This window comes from Protopterus annectens, chromosome 1.part1 (genome assembly GCF_019279795.1).
Source record: "Protopterus annectens isolate FY-2018-M chromosome 1.part1, PAN1.0, whole genome shotgun sequence".
Classification (NCBI taxonomy): domain Eukaryota; kingdom Metazoa; phylum Chordata; order Ceratodontiformes; family Protopteridae; genus Protopterus; species Protopterus annectens.
Genome location: NC_056726.1, coordinates 135,300,453 through 135,327,109, shown reverse-complemented (window position 1 = coordinate 135,327,109; position 26,657 = coordinate 135,300,453). Strand labels below are relative to the sequence as shown.

The following is a 26,657-nucleotide window of genomic DNA, read 5'->3' as shown; positions in this document are numbered from 1 at the left end:
TAACACCTGCACGCAGTGTTTTATGCTTTTACTATATGAACTTATTTGAGTTGTGCAGGTGCTTTTGTCTCGTTGTGGTGTTCTACTTTATTTTGCACGTATACTCTTATTGCTGTGCACACCACCAGTCAACCATGGCAGAAGAACAGAATGAGTCCATAGAATTACCGTATAACCCTACCACCACGTTGGAGAACAGATTGGTACATCCCAGACTACAACAATGTGTAGTCTCTGACGTCAATCCATTTTAGAACTGGAGCTGGTAACCGCCAGGAATGGCGTCCTGCTGAACAACGCTGACAACAAGATGGTTAACTCTACACTGGCGTCCATGGAGTCGGATTTAATGAAGCTGAAAAGGTTGCAGATGCAACGATTTCATTTCAAGTCTGTATCGAGAAGAGAGTGATACCAAGGGGACTAAGGGTTCTTAAGATGCCCACCACAGGTAACACGCACCCTGAGTTACTTTTAAGCTGGCAGCAATTGAATTTAGATTTAAGTATAAACTACATGAAGTTGTTGAATGACCTTTTGTGCCTGAAGAGAAACGATTACAAGAAGAAATTGAAAAAAGGCAGTATGACTTGTATAACAACTATCCCCATGTTGTTATTAATCCTCTATTAGAACGTTTACTGGACTCTGTTTTCTTTTATGAAAAAAGAAGAACAGAAAAGACAGAAATTAATTAGAGACTTGTATGATTTTGCACATGGGCAGGTCTTCACCTGGCCGAGGACTAAGAGCTGGACAGTTGAGCACGGATAGTGCCCTAATTTGAATGTTAAACTACCTACCAATGTTAATAGTAATGGTTATACACATGGAAATGTGCTGAATTTGCCTGTTCCTAATGCAGCAACTAATGTTTTTGCTGAGAGTAACGCCAGTACACCTAGTGCCGAAACTTTTAGTCAGGATGTGTTAGATAAAGACAATCCTAGTAATAATCGTAACACTCCTAAAGCTACAATTTCTAGTGCTTTAGAAGAGAAAGCTACAAGTAGTGTAGACTATAGGAATTCTAATGATCAGTTAGTTGTACGCAGTAAAACAACTGCTTTATTGAGAGATAGTATAGAAACTGATAAACACTGCCCTTTCCCCATAGCAGAAGCCTCAGTCAGAGGCAGAAACAGATTGATGAGCAGGAAGGCAAAGAGGAAGGCTACTAGTATGGATATAAGAGAACCCACGATAAAAAAGATGTGGGAGAAAATGACATAGTATGTAATTTATCCCACAGACCCTTGAGTGAAATAGAGATAGAAGTTTTAAATAAAGGACTATCCTTTATTCCCTCAACCAGAAGCAATGTTACAGAGACAATTTTAGATGTTAAAATGTTCACTAGAAATATACAATTACAGATGATGTTTGCCAATAATATTGAGAGCACAGGCTTTAATACACATCTTATGAAGCCAAGTACATTTACACCTGTACTACATCCAATTCTGGATACCTTTGGTAAGATGGTTGAGAAAGATTTTTTAAATCTTGAAGAAAATAAACAAACTAGTATTAATAAAAGGAATTTGACATCTAAGCAATTCTCTGCACTACAGGGTTTGAGAGAAGATATGAACATCTCTATTAGACCCGCAGATAAGGGGGGACCTATCATTATTACTGATAGAGAGCAGTATAATGGAAGCATGTTTGATATGCTGAAAGACACGAATCACTATCAACTTGTATGCAACTCTAGAGTTAAAGACTGCATTTATAGAGTGCATAAAAATTTGGATGAACTACATAACACAGAGTGTATAGATACTACTGAGTATGATTTTTTGTTTGTCGAATCTCCTTCTATTCCTATTATTCAGGGGTTACGAAGATACATAAGGACCCTGTAACACCACCAATGAGACCAATAGTCTCAGGTCAAGGTTGGGTGACGGAGTTTCTCTCAATATATATAGAGAAGACATTGAGACCAATTGTGAGCTCAAATAAGTTTATTCTGAGAGATTCTAAACACTTCCTTCTAGACTTCTATGAAGTTGCCACCAAATTAGAAAGTGATAGTCAAATTATTATGGTAACCATGGATGTGTTATCTTTGTTTACCAAAATTCAATGACTTAGGAATGGCATATATTAAGTTGTGTTTAGATAGGCACTCTGATTTACCTCTGAATAAAAAGGAAATTATTTGTGTCATGCTCAGTTTAGTATTGGAAAATAATATTTTCTTCTTTGAGAAAAGTTTGTTCTTGCAAAAGGATGGCGTAGCTATGGGCACTTCTTGTGCCAATAGCTACGCCAACCTAGTTATGGCAGTATGGGAGGAGGAAAATCTGTTTATGTTGAATAAGTTCATCCAACATGTTCGTTTTTATAGAAGGTTCGTGGATGATTTGTTTTTTCTTTGGGATGGCTCTATAAATGACTTAAATGAGTTATTTTTGGAAGTTAATTCACTGGTACCCTTCCTAAAATTCACTATGGCTTTTTCCTATGATAATATTGCATTTTTAGATGTGTCACTACAGCGTTTTAGTGATGGCAGATTTAATACTGGAGTTTTTAGGAAGGCATGCTACAAGAATACATTATTAAATAGAAAAAGCATGCATCCCAAACATGTTTTACTAACATTGTTAGAGGACAGGCGGTTAGAGTCTCAAGGTTAAATCCTATACAAAATCAATATGAAATGGAGTTAAGTAAATTAAATGACAGATTAATAACATGAGGTTATAAGGGTAAAGAGATTGATGAATGTTTTGATAAAGTTAATGGAGATAGGGAGAGTAAGGCCTGTCCATATTTTTCAAAAAGAGGTAATGAATATTGTAATAGATACCATAAATTAGATAATAGAGGTCAAGAAAAACATCAGAAAATATCCCTTTTTTATAGAGAAGACATTAATTCAATAAGAGATGTGCTGAATAAGCACTGGGGTATTTTAACTATAAATCCAACTATTAGGGATTTAGTAGGTGAACAACCCAGATATGTTTTTAAAAATAAGAAGAACTTGCACAGACTTCTATGTTCTTCAAGTACTAAAGTACCAATGCAAGAAAGTTTTAATGGGACATCAAAGTGTGGTAGTTGCAATTTTGTAGGTATGTGAATACTACGAGTATGTTTATACATCCTACAACCTCCAAAATGTATACTTTCAGAGTGAATGGGACATGCAATACAGAACATTTAGTTTACCACGCTACTTGCATACAATGTTATGCATTCTATGTGGGTAAAACTGATAGAAAACTCAAACATAGAATCAGGGAACATATATATCAGATAAGGATTAAGTCAGAGGTAAATGCACTGTCCAAGCATGTATTGAAAGAAGGTCCCAAACATGAATTTAGGTTTATGATTATGCATGTTAATATACCTAGTCCTAGAGAAGGAGACATAAGAAATAGGACAGAGGAATTAGAAGCAGACTGGATCATTAAATTACAGGCACATCATTTTCCAGGACTGAATGATAAAATTCCATTAAAACCGAAATTAAAGAAAAGAAGGTTCAAATATTGACATACCATGTTCCAATCATATATATCTGTTTATTTATTTATGATATTCAGTTTTTTGGATGAATTCATAGAATATGTTGTTCATATATAGAGCTTCATATCAGGTCCCATGTACACTTGCATCTTTTTTGCATGAGAGTTTATCCTTGCTGTATGAAGGATTAATTGTTTTCTTATTTTTTATTTTAGAGCATATTTATGTAGTTTGTTATATTATAGTAGTTTTACTGATTCTTGGTATAATGATGTTTACAGAATGCATTATTTATATATGTATATTTATTGTGAGGCTGTATTTTTAAGAAATTCACTTAGCCTATGTTAATTGATTAATTGTATGTATGATAGTATATAAACTATGGCTTTTTTAGGAGTGATTCATGGTTTGAAAAAGTTGAAAAGCGAAAGCGCTCACCTGTTTTTACTTTTTACAATAAACTGCAGTTGACAGTTTCTTTTCGTATTTATTTGGAAGGATTTATTACTTGGATGCTGATTTAATGTGAAGCAAGTTATTTCTTGGTCTGAAGAGACAAGGTTTTGTTTTCTGAATATTGTGCTACTTGATTCGGAGGTCTAGTACTATTTGGGATTGCCTGGGTAGCACCTGCGCACAGTGTTTTACATTTTTTACTATATGAACTTGTTTGAGCTGTGCAGGTGCTTTTGCTTCGTGGTGGTGTTCTATTTTATTTTGTACATATACTCTTATTGCTGTGCACACCACCAGTCAACCATGGCAGAAGAACAGAATGAGTCCATAGAATTACCGTATAACCCTACCACCACGTTGGAGAACAGATTGGTACATCCCAGACTACAACAATGTGTAGTCTATGACGTCAATCCGTTTTTAGAACTGGAGCTGGTAACCGCCAGGAATGGCGTCCTGCTGAACAACGCTGACAACAAGATGGTTAACTCTACACTGGCGTCCATGGAGTCGGATTTAATGAAGCTGAAAAGGTTGCAGATGCAACGATTTCATTTCGAAGTCTGTATCAAGAAGAGAGTGATACCAAGGGGACTAAGGGTTCTTAAGATGCCCACCACAGGTAACACGTACCCTGAGTTACTTTTTCGCTGGCAGCAATTGAATTTAGATTTAAGTATAAACTACATGAAGTTGTTGAATGACCTTTTGTGCCTGAAGAGAAACGATTACAAGAAGAAATTGAAAAAAGGCAGTATGACTTGTATAACAACTATCCCCATGTTGTTATTAATCCTCTATTAGAACGTTTACTGGACTCTGTTTTCTTTTATGAAAAAAGAAGAACAGAAAAGACAGAAATTAATTAGAGACTTGTATGATTTTGCACATGGGCAGGTCTTCACCTGGCCGAGGACTAAGAGCTGGACAGTTGAGCACGGATAGTGCCCCTAATTTGAATGTTAAACTACCTACCAATGTTAATAGTAATGGTTATACACATGGAAATGTGCTGAATTTGCCTGTTCCTAACGCAGCAACTAATGTTTTTGCTGAGAGTAACGCCAGTACACCTAGTGCCGAAACTTTTAGTCAGGATGTGTTAGATAAAGACAATCCTAGTAATAATCGTAACACTCCTAAAGCTACAATTTCTAGTGCTTTAGAAGAGAAAGCTACAAGTAGTGTAGACTATAGGAATTCTAATGATCAGTTAGTTGTACGCAGTAAAACAACTGCTTTATTGAGAGATAGTATAGAAACTGATAAACACTGCCCTTTCCCCATAGCAGAAGCCTCAGTCAGAGGCAGAAACAGATTGATGAGCAGGGAAAGGCAAAAGAGGAAGGCTACTAGTATGGATATAAGAGAACCCACGATAAAAGATGTGGGAGAAAATGACATAGTATGTAATTTATCCCACAGACCCTTGAGTGAAATAGAGATAGAAGTTTTAAATAAAGGACTATCCTTTATTCCCTCAACCAGAAACAATGTTACAGAGACAATTTTAGATGTTAAAATGTTCACTAGAAATATACAATTACAGATGATGTTTGCCAATAATATTGAGAGCACAGGCTTTAATACACATCTTATGAAGCCAAGTACATTTACACCTGTACTACATCCAATTCTGGATACCTTTGGTAAGATGATTGAGAAAGATTTTTTAAATCTTGAAGAAAATAAACAAACTAGTATTAATAAAAGGAATTTGACATCTAAGCAATTCTCTGCACTACAGGGTTTGAGAGAAGATATGAACATCTCTATTAGACCCGCAGATAAGGGGGGACCTATCATTATTATTGATAGAGAGCAGTATAATGGAAGCATGTTTGATATGCTGAAAGACACGAATCACTATCAACTTGTATGCAACTCTAGAGTTAAAGACTGCATTTATAGAGTGCATAAAAATTTGGATGAACTACATAACACAGAGTGTATAGATACTACTGAGTATGATTTCTTGTTTGTCGAATCTCCTTCTATTCCTATTATTCAGGGGTTACCGAAGATACATAAGGACCCTGTAACACCACCAATGAGACCAATAGTCTCAGGTCAAGGTTGGGTGACGGAGTTTCTCTCAATATATATAGAGAAGACATTGAGACCAATTGTGAGCTCAAATAAGTTTATTCTGAGAGATTCTAAACACTTCCTTCTAGACTTCTATGAAGTTGCCACCAAATTAGAAAGTGATAGTCAAATTATTATGGTAACCATGGATGTGTTATCTTTGTTTACCAAAATTCCGAATGACTTAGGAATGGCATATATTAAGTTGTGTTTAGATAGGCACTCTGATTTACCTCTGAATAAAAAGGAAATTATTTGTGTCATGCTCAGTTTAGTATTGGAAAATAATATTTTCTTCTTTGAGAAAAGTTTGTTCTTGCAAAAGGATGGCGTAGCTATGGGCACTTCTTGTGAAAATAGCTACGCCAACCTAGTTATGGCAGTATGGGAGGAGGAAAATCTGTTTATGTTGAATAAGTTCATCCAACATGTTCGTTTTTATAGAAGGTTCGTGGATGATTTGTTTTTTCTTTGGGATGGCTCTATAAATGACTTAAATGAGTTATTTTTGGAAGTTAATTCACTGGTACCCTTCCTAAAATTCACTATGGCTTTTTCCTATGATAATATTGCATTTTTAGATGTGTCACTACAGCGTTTTAGTGATGGCAGATTTAATACTGGAGTTTTTAGGAAGGCATGCTACAAGAATACATTATTAAATAGAAAAAGCATGCATCCCAAACATGTTTTTACTAACATTGTTAGAGGACAGGCGGTTAGAGTCTCAAGGTTAAATCCTATACAAAATCAATATGAAATGGAGTTAAGTAAATTAAATGACAGATTAATAACACGAGGTTATAAGGGTAAAGAGATTGATGAATGTTTTGATAAAGTTAATGGAGATAGGGAGAGTAAGGCCTGTCCATATTTTTCAAAAAGAGGTAATGAATATTGTAATAGATACCATAAATTAGATAACAGAGGTCAAGAAAAACATCAGAAAATATCCCTTTTTTATACAGAAGACATTAATTTAATAAGAGATGTGCTGAATAAGCACTGGGGTATTTTAACTATAAATCCAACTATTAGGGATTTAGTAGGTGAACAACCCAGATATGTTTTTAAAAATAAGAAGAACTTGCACAGACTTCTATGTTCTTCAAGTACTAAAGTACCAATGCAAGAAAGTTTTAATGGGACATCAAAGTGTGGTAGTTGCAATTTTTGTAGGTATGTGAATACTACGAGTATGTTTATACATCCTACAACCTCCAAAATGTATACTTTCAGAGTGAATGGGACATGCAATACAGAACATTTGGTTTACCTCGCTACTTGCATACAATGTTATGCATTCTATGTGGGTAAAACTGATAGAAAACTCAAACATAGAATCAGGGAACATATATATCAGATAAGGATTAAGTCAGAGGTAAATGCACTGTCCAAGCATGTATTGAAAGAAGGTCCCAAACATGAATTTAGGTTTATGATTATGCATGTTAATATACCTAGTCCTAGAGAAGGAGACATAAGAAATAGGACAGAGGAATTAGAAGCAGACTGGATCATTAAATTACAGGCACATCATTTTCCAGGACTGAATGATAAAATTCCATTAAAACCGAAATTAAAGAAAAGAAGGTTCAAATATTGACATACCATGTTCCAATCATATATATCTGTTTATTTATTTATGATATTCAGTTTTTTGGATGAATTCATAGAATATGTTGTTCATATATAGAGCTTCATATCAGGTCCCATGTACACTTGCATCTTTTTTGCATGAGAGTTTATCCTTGCTGTATGAAGGATTAATTTTATTCTTATTTTTTTTATTTTAGAGCATATTTATGTAGTTTGTTATATTATAGTAGTTTTACTGATTCTTGGTATAATGATGTTTACAGAATGCATTATTTATATATGTATATTTATTGTGAGGCTGTCTTTTTAAGAAATTCAGTTAGCCTATGTTAATTGATTAATTGTATGTATGATAGTATATAAACTATGGCTTTTTTAGGAGTGATTCATGGTTTGAAAAAGTTGAAAAGCGAAAGTGCTCACTTGTTTTTACTTTTTACAATAAACTGCAGTTGACAGTTTCTTTTCGTATTTATTTGGAAGGATTTATTACTTGGATGCTGATTTAATGTGAAGCAAGTTATTTCTTGGTCTGTAGAGACAAGGTTTTGTTTTCTGAATATTGTGCTACTTGATTCGGAGGTCTAGTACTATTTGGGATTGCCTGGGTAGCACCTGCGCACAGTGTTTTACATTTTTTACTATATGAACTTGTTTGAGCTGTGCAGGTGCTTTTGCTTCGTGGTGGTGTTCTATTTTATTTTGTACGTATACTCTTATTGCTGTGCACACCATCAGTCAACCATGGCAGAAGAACAGAATGAGTCCATAGAATTACCGTATAACCCTACCACCACATTGGATAACAGATTGGTACATCCCAGACTACAACAATGTGTAGTCTCTGACGTCAATCCGTTTTTAGAACTGGAGCTGGTATCCGCCAGGAATGGCATCCTGCTGAACAACGCTGACAACAAGATGGTTAACTCTACACTGGCGTCCATGGAGTCGGATTTAATGAAGCTGAAAAGGTTGCAGATGCAACGATTTCATTTCGAAGTCTGTATCGAGAAGAGAGTGATACCAAGGGGACTAAGGGTTCTTAAGATGCCCACCACAGGTAACACATACCCTGAGTTACTTTTTTGCTGGCAGCAATTGAATTTAGATTTAAGTATAAACTACATGAAGTTGTTGAATGACTTTTTATGCCTGAAGAGAAACAATTACAAGAAGAAATTGAAAAAAGGCAGTATGACTTGTATAACAACTATCCCCATGTTGTTATTAATCCTCTTTTAGATCGTTTACTGGACTCTGTTTTTTTTTTGAAAAAAGAAGAACAGAAAAGACAGAAATTAATTAGAGACTTGTATGATTTTGCACATGGGCAGGTCTTCACCTGGCCGAGGACTAAGAGCTGGACAGTTGAGCACGGATAGTGCCCCTAATTTGAATGTTAAACTACCTACTAATGTTAACAGTAATGGTTATACACATGGAAATGTGCTAAATTTGCCTGTTCCTAACACAGCAACTAATGTTTTTGCTGAGAGTAACGCCAGTACACCTAGTGCCGAAACTTTTAGTCAGGATGTGTTAGATAAAGACAATCCTAGTAATAATCGTAACACTCCTAAAGCTACAATTTCTAGTGCTTTAGGAGAGAAAGCTACAAGTAGTGTAGACTATAGGAATTTTAATGATCAGTTAGTTGTACGCAGTAAAACAACTGCTTTATTGAGAGATAGTATAGGAACTGATAAACACTGCCCTTTCCCCATAGCAGAAGCCTCAGTCAGAGGCAGAAACAGATCGATGAGCAGGGGAAGGCAAAAGAGGAAGGCTACTGGTATGGATATAAGAGAACCCACGATAAAAAAGATGTGGGAGAAAATGACATAGTATGTAATTTATCCCACAGACCCTTGAGTGAAATAGAGATAGAAGTTTAAATAAAGGACTATCCTTTATTTGCTCAACCAGAAGCAATGTTACAGAGACAATTTTAGATGTTAAAATGTTCACTAGAAATATACAATTACAGATGATGTTTGCCAATAATATTGAGAGCACAGGCTTTAATACACATCTTATGAAGCCAAGTACATTTACACCTGTACTACATCCAATTCTGGATACCTTTGGTAAGATGGTTGAGAAAGATTTCTTAAATCTTGAAGAAAATAAACAAACTAGTATTAATAAAAGGAATTTGACATCTAAGCAATTCTCTGCACTACAGGGTTTGAGAGAAGATATGAACATCTCTATTAGACCCGCACATAAGGGGGGACCTATCATTATTATGGATAGAGAGCAGTATAATGGAAGCATGTTTGATATGCTGAAAGACACGAATCACTATCAACTTGTATGCAACTCTAGAGTTAAAGACTGCATTTATAGAGTGCATAAAATTTTGGATGAACTACATAACAGAGGGTGTATAGATACTACTGAGTATGATTTTTTGTTTGTCGAATCTCCTTCTATTCCTATTATTCAGGGGTTACCGAAGATACATAAGGACCCTGTAACACCACCAATGAGACCAATAGTCTCAGGTCAAGGTTGGGTGACGGAGTTTCTCTCAATATATATAGAGAAGACATTGAGACCAATTGTGAGCTCAAATAAGTTTATTCTGAGAGATTCTAAACACTTCCTTCTAGACTTCTATGAAGTTGCCACCAAATTAGAAAGTGATAGTCAAATTATTATGGTAACCATGGATGTGTTATCTTTGTTTACCAAAATTTCGAATGACTTAGGAATGGCATCTATTAAGTTGTGTTTAGATAGGCACTCTGATTTACCTCTGAATAAAAAGGAAATTATTTGTGTCATGCTCAGTTTAGTATTGGAAAATAATATTTTCTTCTTTGAGAAAAGTTTGTTCTTGCAAAAGGATGGTGTAGCTATGGGCACTTCTTGTGCCAATAGCTACGCCAACCTAGTTATGGCAGTATGGAAGGAGGAAAATCTGTTTATGTTGAATAAGTTCATCCAACTTGTTCGTTTTTATAGAAGGTTCGTGGATGATTTGTTTTTTCTTTGGGATGGCTCTATAAATGACTTAAATGAGTTATTTTTGGAAGTTAATTCACTGGTACCCTTCCTAAAATTCACTATGGCTTTTTCCTATGATAATATTGCATTTTTAGATGTGTCACTACAGCGTTTTAGTGATGGCAGATTTAATACTGGAGTTTTTAGGAAGGCATGCTACAAGAATACGTTATTAAATAGAAAAAGCATGCATCCCAATCATGTTTTTACTAACATTGTTAGAGGACAGGTGGTTAGAGTCTCAAGGTTAAATCCTATACAAAATCAATATGAAATGGAGTTAAATAAATTAAATGACAGATTAATAACACGAGGTTATAAGGGTAAAGAGATTGATGAATGTTTTGATAAAGTTAATGGAGATAGGGAGAGTAAGGCCTGTCCATATTTTTCAAAAAGAGGTAATGAATATTGTAATAGACACCATAAATTAGATAATAGAGGTCAAGAAAAACATCAGAAAATATCCCTTTTTTATACAGAAGACATTAATTCAATAAGAGATGTGCTGAATAAGCACTGGGGTATTTTAAATATAAATCCAACTATTAGGGATTTAGTAGGTGAACAACCCAGATATGTTTTTAAAAATAAGAAGAACTTGCACAGACTTCTATGTTCTTCAAGTACTAAAGTACCAATGCAAGAAAGTTTTAATGGGACATCAAAGTGTGGTAGTTGCAATTTTTGTAGGTTTGTGTATACTGCGAGTATGTTTATACATCCTACAACCTCTAAAATGTATACTTTCAGAGTGAATGGGACATGCAATACAGAACATTTGGTTTACCTCGCTACTTGCATACAATGTTATGCATTCTATGTAGTAAAACTGATAGAAAACTCAAACATAGAATCAGGGAACATATATATCAGATAAGGATTAAGTCAGAGGTAAATGCACTGTCCAAGCATGTATTGAAAGAAGGTCCCAAACATGAATTTAGGTTTATGATTATGCATGTTAATATACCTAGTCTTAGAGAAGGAGACATAAGAAATAGGACAGAGGAATTAGAAGCAGACTGGATCATTAAATTACAGGCACATCATTTTCCAGGACTGAATGATAAAATTCCATTAAAACCGAAATTAAAGAAAAGAAGGTTCAAATATTGACATACCATGTTCCAATCATATATATCTGTTTATTTATTTATGATATTCAGTTTTTTGGATGAATTCATAGAATATGTTGTTCATATATAGAGCTTCATATCAGGTCCCATGTACACTTGCATCTTTTTTGCATGAGAGTTTATTCTTGCTGTATGAAGGATTAATTTTATTCTTATTTTTTTTATTTTAGAGCATATTTATGTAGTTTGTTATATTATAGTAGTTTTACTGATTCTTGGTATAATGATGTTTACAGAATGCATTATTTATATATGTATATTTATTGTGAGGCTGTCTTTTTAAGAAATTCACTTAGCCTATGTTAATTGATTAATTGTATGTATGATAGTATATAAACTATGGCTTTTTTAGGAGTGATTCATGGTTTGAAAAAGCTGAAAAGCGAAAGCGCTCACCTGTTTTTACTTTTTACAATAAACTGCAGTTGACAGTTTCTTTTCGTATTTATTTGGAAGGATTTATTACTTGGATGCTGATTTAATGTGAAGCAAGTTATTTCTTGGTCTGAAGAGACAAGGTTTTGTTTTCTGAATATTGTGCTACTTGATTCGGAGGTCTAGTACTATTTGGGATTGCCTGGGCAGCACCTGCGCACAGTGTTTTACATTTTTTACTATATGAATTATTTACTATATGAACTTGTTTGAGCTGTGCAGGTGCTTTTGCTTCGTGGTGGTGTTCTATTTTATTTTGTACGTTTGCATATATAATGTTCAGGGGTCTCCCCCACTTCACTAGTGCAGGAGGGCTTGCCTTCCTGGAAAAAAGTTTTTTTTAAATGTTTCTAATGTTTATTTCCTCACCGTTTTCTAATATAATTTTTGATAAACTTTAAGCAAAAAAAAAAAAGTTTGTCAACAACTTTAGGTAAGCCATACTGCTCACTAATCTCTTGTCTTGCTTACAGAAAGTAAAACTACTTAATAAACTGTCATATCAATGCAATCTTTTAATTAATCATAGAACATTGAATTCAGCATTGTATTACATTTAACTTTGATTTACAGGGTTTTAGAATGGCTGAAAATCTAATATTCCTCATAAACTTATTGTTAGCAAATGTCCAACGATATAAAATATTTTGATGTGCACAATATGGATGACTCTTGCACTGCAGTCTTACAGATTTTATCTGTACATTTTATCTGTATATTTTTAAAAATAATTGACTTGAGTATCGTATAAATGGTCATATGCCTTTTAACAATGGTCATACCAAATGTAATACCACTAGCACAAGTGTATATTCTACACTGTATATTGTGTTTCACCTTTCATGTAGGCAAAATGATGGTTCATAGGTAGGTACTAGACTATTGGCCTTAGGGCCTATACAAGCCTAGCCAAAAAGGTACCCTGGCTTTCGCCACCCAAGAAAATTATTTTCCTGTGCCCCTTTCAAGCAGAACCAGAGAAGTGATCCCCAAGGTGAATTTCCTATTACCCATCCAATTATCAAGATTTTTCTTGAAGAGTGCTAATGAGGAGCTTTGTTTGACATAGACAGGTAGTCTGTTTCAGAGTATGGGAAGTCTCTGGGACAGAAATCTATCCCTCCAGCATGTTCTGTTTATTGTGGTGACAAGGTTTAGGTCCCTAGAGCGTGTAGCTCAGAGGGATTGGGATTTCTTTAAGTGGAACATGTCCAACAGCTCTGGGTTTGACATAGCTTTGTATGTTAGGCAGAGATCACCTCTAAGTAGGCGATATGCGACGGAGTAAAGCTAGAGTTTTTTGAGACTGTCTGGGTAAGGCATCTGTTTGAGGCCAGTAATCCTCTTTGTGAGGTATTTTTGCAGCCTTTCCAGTTGTTGTAGATGTCTTGTGGGGTACATACCAAAAGGGGCGTTGTACTCTATAATGGGTCTAATGAGTGATGAGTAGAGGGGAACAATGACCTATTTTTTTCTGGATGAGAAACCTTTTGTGATGAAGTGTGCCACGTAGAAGGATTTCCTGACCACTGTGGCGATGTGATTATCAAAGGAGAGATTACTGTCCACCTGTGTCCCAAGGTCTCTTATCACACTTTCGGTGTTAAGCTGACTACTGCCTATGTGGTAGTTCATGGGTACAGAGTTTTTACCAAAGGGGATGACAATGAACTTTTTGGCATTGAGCTTGAGACCATGGCTTTGACACCAGGCATCTGTCTCAGTGAGGCCCTTTTATAGGATGTCCACATTGTTAGGAGTTTCGATCATGGCTCCTAGTTTGCAGTCATCTGCGAATTTTGTTAGCCAAAGACCTTCTGTGTTAGCCTGTACTTCAGAGAAGTAGATACCAAACAGGAGAGGACCCAGGACTGAACCCTGTGGTACTCCACTTGTCACTGGTCTGAAGTCTGATTTGGAGTCGGCTACTTTCACAGTGTGGGTTCTGTCAGTAAGCCAGTTGGCAACCCATCTTGTGACATAAGGATTTATAGCTAGTTTTGTAAGTTTATCTATAATTTCAGAGTGGGGGATGGTGTTGAATGCCTTGGAGAGATCTAGATAGACTGTGTGAACCACCTTACCCTCCTCTATGGCTTTGGTGACTACTTCAAAGAAGTCTATCACATTTAGAAGACATGATCTGCCTTTTACAAACCCGAACTGTGTGGGGTCCAGAGTTTGGAGATCTCCAATGTCTTTTTTTATGAGTTCCATGATGATATGTTCCATGGCCTTGCAGACCAGACTCGTCAGGTTAATGGGGCAGTAGTTCCCGGCGTCTATTGTGGCCCCACATTTGTGGAGTGGGATAACCATCGTGGTGCACCATTCAATGGGCACAAAGCCTGAGGTGAGGCTATGATTGAACATGGTACTTAGGTGGGGTGCCAGTTCATTCTGTAGTTCATGTAGAAGGCAGCCTGGGATGTTGTCAGGTCCCATGGATGCTGTGTTCTTGGCTTTGGAGAGTGTGGTTTTTACCTGTGCAGCCGTGATTACAGGAACTTTGCATTCTTCCGATATAAAGATGGGCCCTTTAGGGGGTGAGAGGGGGGTAAAGTTAGCACTGAACCTATCTGCCAGGATGTTGGCAATATCAGTTGGCTCTGTATATTTAGTGTCATTGTGCTGTAACTCAGAGCAGATCTGAGTGATGTCATTGAGATTCTTGACATAGCTATAGAATGCTTTGTGGCTGTCTTTAGAATCAGTGGTGATTTTGTTTTCATAACTAGCTTTGGAGGATTTTATGAGGGATCTCAGATTCTTACTGAAGCTGACCAGGGAGTTCCTCCAATCGTGGGATTTTACTCTTTTTTGCAACAGTTTCTTTCTTCTGTTGTAGAGATTGTTTATGGCAGAAGACCACCAGATTGGCTTCCTTTTTTGGAGGATAGCATCTTGGTTCTGTTAGGGATAGCATGATCCATGCACTTGTGTAAGTGCTTATAAAGTGCATTTGTGTAGGGTTCAGCAGTCGTACCTCTATTGTCCATCTTCATGGGTGTCGTGAAGTTTGCCACTTCTGTCTTAAGAAGCGTGAAGTTGGCCTTGGAGAAATTTTTTACGGTTGTTTTCCTAATGGGGGTGGGAGCGGGATGTGGATGTCTAGGGTGATTAGCTTGTGGTCAGATCTGACCAACAAGGAGCTGATCTCTGGTGTGGAACACCAGTTACCCATGTTGGTGATGACCAGGTCAAGGATATTGCTGCCCCTGGTGTGGGTGTGGATAACTTGATCCAAGGCATTGGAACTGATGATTTCCAGAAAATGTTGAGCAAAAGAGTTGGTACATGAGTAGTTTTCCCAGTTAATGGTAGGGTAGTAGAAATCACCCATTATTAGAGTGTTGGGTTGTACCTTAATATTTTCCAGTGTATCAAGAAAAGAGGAGTGGGAATCCTGGGGCATGGTGGGGTGGTCTGTAGCAAGCTACAATCTGGATTGCAGTTTTGCCCAGAGTTAGTTGATCTTAGATAATCTCGGATGCATTATGCTGAGCAACTAGCTTGGAGGTGTGGATATCCTAAATGAATATGGACACGCCTCCACCTTTAGTGTTTCAGTCTGGGTTTGGTGGCCAAAAGGTGTGGTATGAATTATAGCCTAGTAATGCAGAGCTGCTTTCTGGAGCTTTGAACCAGGTCTCTGTCACTGCATAGATGTCAATGTTCTCCATTTTAAGGAGTGCCTCAAGTGAGTGCATTTTGAGGTTTAGACTTCTAGCATTAAGTAGCATTACCCTCAGATTTTGCTTGCTTGTACCTGTTATGGTGATGAATTTGTCATTTGAACCTTGCCTAAAAATGGCACTATAGGGGTGGCAAGAGCCTTTGCCAGTATCCGGAATCCTAAGGGCGACAGGTGCAGGCTATCTCTGGCAATGCAGCTTGGTCTGTCGATCATGTCATCCCAGGCAGATAGATACTGGATTCCCTTAGAATGACACCAGAAGCTTAGCCAATTGTTAAAGTCAATCATTTTGTCCTCATACTGTGGTATCATTTTGGGTGATGGCAGGATGCTACTCAGGGCTAGGGTCATATCTGCCTGGGCTACAAGATCGGAGAGCTCCTCCATGTCTCTTTTCATGTAGTCCACGGAGGTACATCTCAGGTCATTCACACCAACATGGACAATGGCAGAGTCATATTTGTATTTGTTGTGGAGTGACCTGAGTGCGTGAGTTATGTGGAGGATCCTGGCACCTGACAGGCAGCTGACAGTAACTTTTTCCTTGTTTAGCTTGGTGAGTGGAACATAAGTGTGCCTGACTATAGAGTCACCTATGACTAGAGTGTTGGGTACGTTATGCCTTATGGGCTGTAGTTGAGTGCCACACTGAGTATGTGGGCTATGTGTCACTTGGGTTGTGTTGGGGGGTGGAGATGGCTTGCATTTCTGCTTTGGAGGTCTTGGTTGTTTGGGCAGATTTTTACTGAGAGCCTCCGTGAATGTAGGTGTGTGTTTTGTGCTTGTGTGTGTGTGTGTGTGTTTTGGTGGTGTAGGTTTTGAGGGACTATGTGATGAGTGTGGTGCGAAGCAAGTGTTTACCTTCTCCTCTTGACTGTCTAGTCCAGTCTTCGGTGAAGACAGCTTTGCTTCCAGTTTGGCTAAATAAGTGCATCTCTCACAGGTTGTAGTGTTTGGTGGTAGGAGAAGAGGGTTGTCTGTGTACATGAGGCAATTGTTGCATTGTCCCAAGATGCTCAGATTCATCAGGTAAACAGGAGAAAACACCGGGAGCTGACCTTTAGATATGTCTGAATAGGTGCTTATTTATTAAGTACTAAAAACTGTTTTCCTCTAGACAAGTGAGGAAAGTTGAGTGCTGTAGTAATTTGTAACTTATTTAGTGCTTACAATGAGTTCTGAACAAGTGCTGAGCTCAAAAGAAACAGATTTGAGTGCTAAAACTAAAAAGCTTGCTAGTTGCAAGGGAAAATTTGAAGAACAGACTTTATGGCGCCAGGAATAGTTTAACCCTAGTTAAGTTGGGGGGGGGGGGCTCATGAGCTCACAAACAGTCCTGAACACAGCAAATCCATATCTGGACAAGACCTGCCACAGGAAATGGGGGAAGCAAGCTTAGAATTTTTTTTTCAGTAAAAGTGGAAATGGAGAATGCTGAAACAGAAGTTAATTCAACATTAAGAATCTGAGTGTGCTGGCCTTCACAAATGTTCTCTATTACATTGAATGAACTAATGACACTAGACTGGGAGGAGTGTCACAGATCAAATATACAGTGTGGGCGGGCAACTGCAAAGCCACCAAGTATAAGAATACTAGGGAGGATGGGTGGGAAAAATTTCAGTTCCTAGCTGTAGCCACTAAATGAAAGTTTTAAACAAATCAAGGAGCAAGCAGAGAATGCTTTTAACTGTAAACAGACAATTAACACAGAAACCTCAAAAAATCAAAAATGCACAGAAAGGCTCGGATAGAGCACTCACAAACAGAAAATACAGCTCTCAGTACGAAAAAGCAGTTTACAGTTAAGTAATTCAGTAAACATGCACTTAGAGTTATACAACAGTATCTAGCAATGAAACATACAGTTAAACATTATAAAACAGTACATAAATGCAGTGAAACAATAAAAAAGTTTTATAACAGTGCACAATGTAGTAGATCAACTGTATAGCACAATTATAAGCATTTCAGAAGTGCAGTTTAGTGAAATAAGTGTAAGAAATAACTTATCCTGCTCTTGAAATCTTAAGGAATTTCCACTTAGTTTCAGTAATGCAATCCAGTCCATAACCTGAGCAATACAAACACAACCTTTTCAAGACACACGGTTTATATACCAGTAAGAATGGAAGAGTTAGAAGATCAAATTACTACTCAGCCCCTGCTATTACCCAATCATTCATACTACAGAAGGTCAGGAGGCCTTGTTGCTCAATAATAATGAAGACAATCAGCAGAAAATGGCTGCCAGAAACACAGGAAACTCAAACAAAACTACCAGCCTAGACAACAGGCCTTTATTAAGATTATGCCACCTGAGCAGAACACAGAAACCTCACTTTAAAAGCATAGAAAGAACACCCACAAAGAGAAAATACAAGTCTTAGTATGAAAAAGCAGTTTACAGTTTAGTAATTAAATAAAAATGCAATTATAGTAATGCACACTATTACAGTTCCTAGCTGTAGCCACTAAATGAAAGTTTTAAACAGATCAAGGAGCAAGCAGACTCTAGAGAATGCTCTTAACTGTAAACAGACAATTATAGTAATGCACACTATTACAATTCCTAGCTGTAGAACACAGAAACCTCAAAAAATCAAAAAAGGACAGAAAAACTCAGAGCACTCACAAACAGAAAATACAACTCTCAGTATGAAAAAGCAGTTTACAGTTAAGTAATTCAGTAAACATGCAATTAGAGTAATGAAACGTATCTAGCAATGAAAAATACAGTTAAAACAGTATAAAACAGTACATAAATGCAGTGAAACAATAAAAAAGCTTTATAACAGTGCAAAATGTAGTTGATCAACTGTATAGCACAATTATAAGTGTTTCAGAAGTGCAGTTCAGTGAAATAAGTGTACGAAATAACTTATCCTGCTCTTGGAATCTTAAGGAATTTTCACTTAGTTTCAGTAATGCAATACAATCCACAGCCTGAGCAATGCAAGCATCAAAAGTGCACAGCCTTCAATTTATTGTTGTTACAATGTTTTCCTTTTTTTAACTGCAAACACAATAGTGTTTGGAGAATACTGCCAGAAGTCAAGTAGAAGCTAATTTTAAATTTCATAAGAAATCAACACATTATTAATATTTTATGTAAAAGTATTGTTTTAAAAACATGGCTGACAATACTTACTATACAGAAGCTGGAATACATTTGTATTTTATTTAAACCTTTGCGGTATTCATTTATTTTTTTTATAATTTTTTTTTTGTCTATAAACACTATGTTTCTGATTTAAAATGTACTTGCAACAAATAAGTGTTCTTGTATGTTGCGTTATACTGTCTTCTTCTTTATACTGTCTTCTTTCACTAAATATAAAAAAATCCTTGAAGAATCTGCAAGGGGATTTTTCTTAATTCACATTTATAGAAATTAATGTGGATGTGTGTTGGTCATGTGACAACATAGTGTGACCTTATAATCAATCCTGCTATTTAATTCAGAGCTTAATTCACTATTAATTTATTTTAGTTTTGTTGACAAGGTATGCCCACTAAGTCTGCATATCATACTGACTTAGGAGCACAAGGAAGCTAAGTAAATTACTCAGAGTCAGCTATCAAGTAAATGAATGCTGATTGGATTCATACCATGGGCTTCAGTTTTGCAGACCAATACCTTAGCCTGAATGTTATTCTTCATTTGAATAATGGTGTCCAAACTACTTCTAGAATTTTCAATTAGAGAAATGTTTCCTTTAAGAGGTAGGATGATTTTCCTGTCTTTAAATGTGACACAGTGGAACTTGAAACATCTTAAACAGTTTATTTGTCTAAATTATAAGTTGTATCTGTAAATAAATTCAGTTTTACTACATGTAACTGCTTTTATCTTTTATTGTGTGTTAGTATGAGTTCTATATTACTCAGACTTTGAAGTCAGAATACGATAATAAATACAAGGCCATTAATAGCCAGAAATAATTAATAATTGTGCTAGGCTCCTTTTAGGATATTTCATAGATTAAACTTTGATGCTGCTCTGTATAAACACTTTTAGAAGTTTTTTGTATGTGTTTTTTTTTGCTTTTTGTGTTTCAACCTTTGGGGTCAGTCTTGTTCATTGGTTCATAGAACCTATGAACCTATGGGTCAGTCATGTAGTGGTTGAAATCATTTGTTTGATTGACACAATATTAGAAATCCCTAAATATGCATTAGGAATACCAAGTGGCAAATGATGCATTTTCTTCACTCAAACTCCATATGTTGATATCGAAAGATAGAGAAAGAATATTAAAGCTACCATTCATGTTACTGACCAGAATGGATGACCTAAAATATGGTTGTAACCACTTGAAAAGGATTCTGCTGGCAGGAGCTGTACATATCTACCCATACTATAAAGAAATATATATATATATATATATATATATATATATATATATATATATATATATATATATATATATATATATATATATATATATATATATATATATATATATATATATATATATATATATATATATATATATACATATATATATACATATATATATATATATATGGTTTCCTATGAAACCATCGAAATTACACTACATCGAAAATGAGAAGATCGGGACTTCTATATTGAAATTGCAAACCATCGAAAACGGAAATCGTCGACTTCCAAAGCGCCGAAATGGAATGTCACAGCACTGGTGTATGTTTAACGCGACCCGGTAAGTGTGCGACAGTGACGGAGGTAGGAGTGGTCAGGTAAGTGAGTTAGGGTTAGGGTGCAGGTAGGTGAAGTGTGCGATAGTGTCGGAGCTTGGGCTAGGGGTGGGTAAGTGAGTTAGGGTTAGGGTGCAGGTAGGTGAAGTGTGCGATAGTGTCGGAGCTTGGGCTAGGGGTGGGTAAGTGAGTTAGGGTTAGGGTGCAGATAGGTGAAGTGTGCGATAGTGTCGGAGCTTGGGCTAGGGGTGGGTAAGTGAGTTAGGGTTAGGGTGCAGGTAGGTGAAGTGTGCGATAGTGTCGGAGCTTGGGCTAGGGGTGGGTAAGTGAGTTAGGGTTAGGGTGCAGGTAGGTGAAGTGTGCGATAGTGTCGGACCTTAGGGTTAGGGTTTGGGTCAGGGCTAGTGTGTATTCTATGTAGTGTAGTGTGTTGTTTACGTTCCGTGTGTCGGTGTTATGGTGTTCGGTGTTTTAAATGTCGACGATTTCTGTTTTCGCTGTTATGTACTTTCGATGGTCTAGTCTCGATGTAGTCATTCTCGATGTAGTGTAACTTCGATGGTTTCATAGGGAACCATATATATATATATATACATATATATATATATATATACTTTTTTTTTAAGTTATGCATTTCTTGTTAATTGCTTTTCATACTGAGTACAGTCTTGCTTTGTGTATAGGTCATTCTAAGGGGTCTATATTATATAGTCGAAGTTTCAAAACTTCGAACCTTACATGAGTGAACTCATATGAGCGAAGTTCGAAACATTGACTATATAATAAAATAAAATTTTTAAAAAATTACCTTACTGCACTAAGCAGCACCCTCCCATGTGGGGGGCTGTGCCCCCCACACACCCCCCTACTTAAATATACTAACTCTGAGAACGCACTTCAGTGCAGAAAGGGAAAATTTCCCATTCTGCCAGTGAAAAGCCATTGACTTTCACCTTTGACCTTCCGACGTTCGATCATATGATGCCGACCATCTATGATTCGAACATCGGAACGGTCGCTCATCTAAAATAGACCCATTCTAGGACATGTCGCACTATTCAGAAAACCATTTTTTTTCTTCAACAATGCAGAGGGAAGTTAAAACTTTGAAAATATTATTTATTTAGTTATTTATTATTTGTCGTTTGTTAACCGGGTTAGTCCAACTGAGCCAATGGCCCGTTTTCAGTGGAGGCCCAAGGAGAAAAGCTCCAACATACAGATTAAAAACATTACATATATAGAGGATTACTAAACAAGATACAAAATAATTGACATGCACAGTAAATATACAATATATGGTGAAAACATGGGGAAAAAGTACTAGACAAGTAAGGGAATATGCTAAAAGTTTACATATTTGCAAGCCAAAAAACAAAGTAGATATGTGAGGTAGCACAGTCAAGCATGTATTTCCTTTAAATAGCAGAGCAATAATAAGATAGCATTTTTATAAAGAGAGTGGTAACAGATGGCCATGTACAGAGAGTAGATGTTCAAGGATAAAGTAGTGGACTATACGTATGCTAGTATGAAGAGAATATGTACAATCTTAACCTAAAATATAGAAGAGAAACAGTTTACAGTGCAAAGCAATAGAATGGCATCCAATGATATCTGATCTATAATTTAATTTATATGACAATGTTGCCCCTGACTGTACTGCAAGTGTCATACTGATTTAAATCTCAATTAGATAGCTATTACTGAGTACAAAAGACTTTGCTCATATATGGTTTCATTCTGCAAACAGCTGTTACCTTCTGCACTTTAAAGATGACACATCTGAACATACAAAGAGTTAATTATTTTACACAGATGGATTTTCTTCCTTTGCTATCATGCTCTCAGTGCTGAAATGCATTAGAAAACTCAGCTGCAGCTACACATTCCTAATCTGATCTGGGGCACTGATATCATGACTGCAGTGAAATCATCCTCCATTCCAGCATAAGAAGGTATAAGGGAAATATGAATTAGGTGATAAAGTGAAGCAAATAATATTGTTATAGAACTGATTCTTTTTTAGGTTGATAAACATATGATTAAAGCAGAAAGGATAGTTTTGTACCAGAAAATATGAAAAACATTTTTACTAACCTTTTCATGGACTTGGGAGATAAATCCTTCTCTAAGTCCTTAGCTGGCATTTTGTAGTCAGTGTTATAGTCACCATCATCTTCATCATCATAATATTCATGGTCGAGCAACATTCTTGCCCAAGTACCCATGTCGTAGGGAGGAAGCATCCCACCAAATTCAGATGGTAGAATTTCTGGGTGGATCAATTGGTGCAAACTGTTCAGGTTGTTGCCATGCATGAATATCTGAAAGGAAAGCATACACTGCTTCATACCTGACAGAGTTTAATACAAATAAACAAAGAGTCATAGCTTAGGTGTTCTTAATAAAGCGGTGTTATATTTAGCAAGAATCGGTTCGTTTCCATAGTAACATTTCAAACTGCAGAGACAGAGATAGGAAAAACATTGGAAATTGTAGCTTGAGGAGAGAAAGGTATGTTTGTTTAATTATGTAAAATATTTTATTATTTGATTTATTAATATTTATTGTTTAATTTATTATAGGATTCTTGCATAAACATAAACATCACTGAATATCTAGCTTTTGCTGAAACAGCTGTCCATATCACTTGCTCATAAAAAGATTGAAAAAATCCACATACCGTAGACCCCTTTCTGTCATTCATTTGTAATGCAGATTTATTTTGTATTAAAAATAGATTTCTGCCATCTTATAAACCTCACTTATACATGTTCTCTGTTTCAGGTACAGACAGCCTGTCTTGTATGGGGTGGCACTGTCATCTTCCATTGGCAGTCTTTCTTTTTTCACTTTGCAAGAGATTATGGTCTGTTGCATAACAAAACAGTGGCAATCAGAAATGTAACCCCTTCTCCCAGTCCTTTGGGTCATAAACTGGGAATAACCAACAAAAAGAACAGAAAAAAGGACAGCTCTTGTTTGGTACAGTCATGAGATTATATAGCACACAAATCATACATACCCTGAGATCAAGCTGATGAGTTCTACATATGATTTCTCCTCCATGAATGGTAACAAATATAAAAACACTTAGTAGTCTAACTCTTTAAAACACCATAGGTTTATAGGTTCATAAGAGATAGTAGGCTATTGGCCAGGAGATCCTTATAAGGCTAGCCAAGAATTTGGCCCATGTTCCCTCAAAGTCAGCACCTGTTTCCCGTGTCCAGCATCCATAACCTCCACCTCATATACTGATGAATGAATCTAGTACGATAGGCATTTATACTGTGAGTCATGCATAGGAATGCTTTCATTCATGTAAACAACAGTCTTTGATCTACTGTTTCTGTGGCTATGACATGTTGTGTTGTTACTGACAAGATGTACAAGGTGGGATTCATATACCCATACTGGCCACCACTACTCATATGAGGTAGTTAGTTGTTGCTAAACAAGTGGCAATCAAGGTACTACATAAAGACTTTTCATTCGCAGTTAGTACTTTACATTGCATTGAATCTGCTAATGAGCCCTGAATCTTCCTTTACCAGAGGACTCGTATGTTTAGCAAAGCGCTCATGATATGATATCATCATCATCAACTCCTTTTTTCCATTATGCACAGGATTAGTGTATTGCCTCAGATATTGTCACCACCCTGGATTCAGAGCCACTCTTCCATCATCTTCTTCAGTACATATGTCTGACTCTTGCAGGTTTTACCTCATGCAAACCATCCATCCTTTGTCTGGGAATTCTTCCCTCCTCTTTGTCTAGGAATTCATCCCTCCTCCTACATTCTTCCAATCTCTCCCAAATCTGCTTTACTAACTAGCCTTTAGCTTTCCTGCACATGTGACTAAACAACCATAATCTGTTCTCCTTGAACATCTTCTTGGCTAATGCCCTCATTTCTTCTTCTGTCCCATTGTGCACAGCCCACTCCTCATCTCAGGCACTTCATCTCCAACATCTACATTTCCTCAGCTGCCCTGCCTCCCCCACCCAGAATTCCATACCACACAGCAGTACTGGCTCCATTACCATTTTTTACACCTTGCCATTCACCTTCCTTGGCAATGTGCTGTCATAGTTACTACTCCCTGACACTTTTTACCATTTGGCTGCAACACCTCAGACTCTAGTTTTGTATTCTTCATTCATACTTCCCTACTCCTCAACCACACCTCACAGAACGAGAAGATGTTAACCTGTTCCACTTCTATACCTTTTAGCTCAGGTTTCATCCTTTTGTAATTCTTGCCATTGGCCACTGTGACCAGTCTCTTGTCTGGAACCCACCCAAAAAGAATTACAAAGAGTACTAAGGAAAATAAGTCAGGGAAAGTGGCAGGTACATATACAGTCACAGTAAGTATGATCGAGATGTTGGGTGCATTAGGGAAGAGATGATTACTGACAGTACTTATTGCGGGTCTATAGTACATGAACAAAAGTTCATATAATCAAATTCTGTAAACAGGGAAAATGCCGGACTTCTAACCCTTTATTGAGGGGGGGATGCCCCCCTCACACCCCCGCTAATTATATATACCAACTCTGAGATCTCACTACAGTAAGGAAAAGGCAAATTTCCTAATCATCACTGTACCGTGATCTTACAAAAAACACATCGATGAATGGCATTTTCGCGTATATAGCTGTTCGATATTTTGGACTTTCGTTCTTCTAACAGGAACCCCTTATTGCAGTACAAAGAGAGATATGTGTATACTGAATGATTGGAGAATGAGCATTCTAGTGATAATGTATGAGAACAGGGGATATTCACAATTGTAGACATTTAAAGAATTATCAAATTCTTGACACACTGCAAGAAAGTGCTGGACAGGCTGACTGATGCCCAAATATGCATAGTAGAAAGTAAGATGAGAAATGTGCTGTCAAGATTCAAATGAGGATGTAATACAACTGACTCAATGTTTGCAGAGACACAAATAGTTGGGAACATGCTGGAGAAGAAGAAAGAGTCCAAATGAGTATTCCTAGACTTGGAAAGATTATATGACATGCTCCCAAACAAGCTGATTTGGCCTGTCCTGCAATGGTCTGAACTGTTAGAAACACTGGTAATTTAGTGCAGGCTAAATACAAAGATCCAATGAAACAAATAATAAGCATAATCATACTCACAGAGAGGTATCCATTAGGAGTGGGTGAGCTTCAAGATTCAGCTCTGAATCTACTTATGTTCATACTGGTAGGGCCTACATCAGCAAACAGAGACAGACCAACAAAGGTTACTATATGAGCTGGTCCCATTGCACATAAGGTTAAGGCCTTGCGTACCACATGATCTGTGTTTGATTAGTGGCATGGGTGCTGGAGGGACCAGGTGGTGGAGGGTGGCAGCCAGGCTCGCTGCACTACCCTATGTTGCAACAGATATGCCACTCTGTTGTGAGATTGAGCATTCATGGAATTGCACATACACCCCCCAAAGTCAGCTAGAGCAGAGATTGTAAGGCTACCATGGGGGTGGGCTATGGCATAACAGAAAAAGTGCACATGGACCTCCCAAAGGTAGGCAGAGCAGATATTGTAAGGCTGTCATGGAGGTGAACCAGGGTATAAAAGAAAAAGTGCACATGCAACCCCCCCCCCCTAAAGGCAGCTAGAGCAGAGATTGTAAGGCTGCCATGGTGATGGGCTATGGCATATTAGAAAAAGTGCACATGTATCCCCCAAAGGCAGCTAGAGCAATGATTGTAAGGCTGGCATGAGGTGGGCAAGGTCATAATAGAAAAAACACTTCCCAGCAGCAGTACAACGTTGCACCGGAAATCTCGAGTTCCTCATCGCGGCCCCAGAGAAAGGCTGGTTAGAGCCTCGAGTAGGTGAATGAGGAAAGGAGATCACCATAGTCAGATATGGGGAAACAAAACAAAACAAGGTATGGTAATATGACAATGTGACATGTGGGATAGTGATGTTATGTCATATATACTGCCAGGGTAGGAAGGCCATTATGCTGGCAATGAAAATTCTCTTATTTGGCATCTATTTCTTAGATCTCCAGTTCAACA

The 26,657-nt window shown here is 37.0% G+C and overlaps 1 protein-coding gene across 1 annotated transcript in view; it reads right to left on the bottom strand.

The window, feature by feature from the left end:
• The window catches only part of CLVS2 (clavesin 2), a 1,094,294-nt gene that overhangs the window by 110,796 nt on the left and 956,841 nt on the right, over positions 1 to 26,657 (bottom strand). Inside the window, exon 4 of the mRNA XM_044073860.1 lies at positions 22,702 to 22,928. Within this exon, the coding sequence (XP_043929795.1) occupies positions 22,702 to 22,928 (227 nt within the window). The remainder of the gene's footprint in view (positions 1 to 22,701; positions 22,929 to 26,657) is intronic.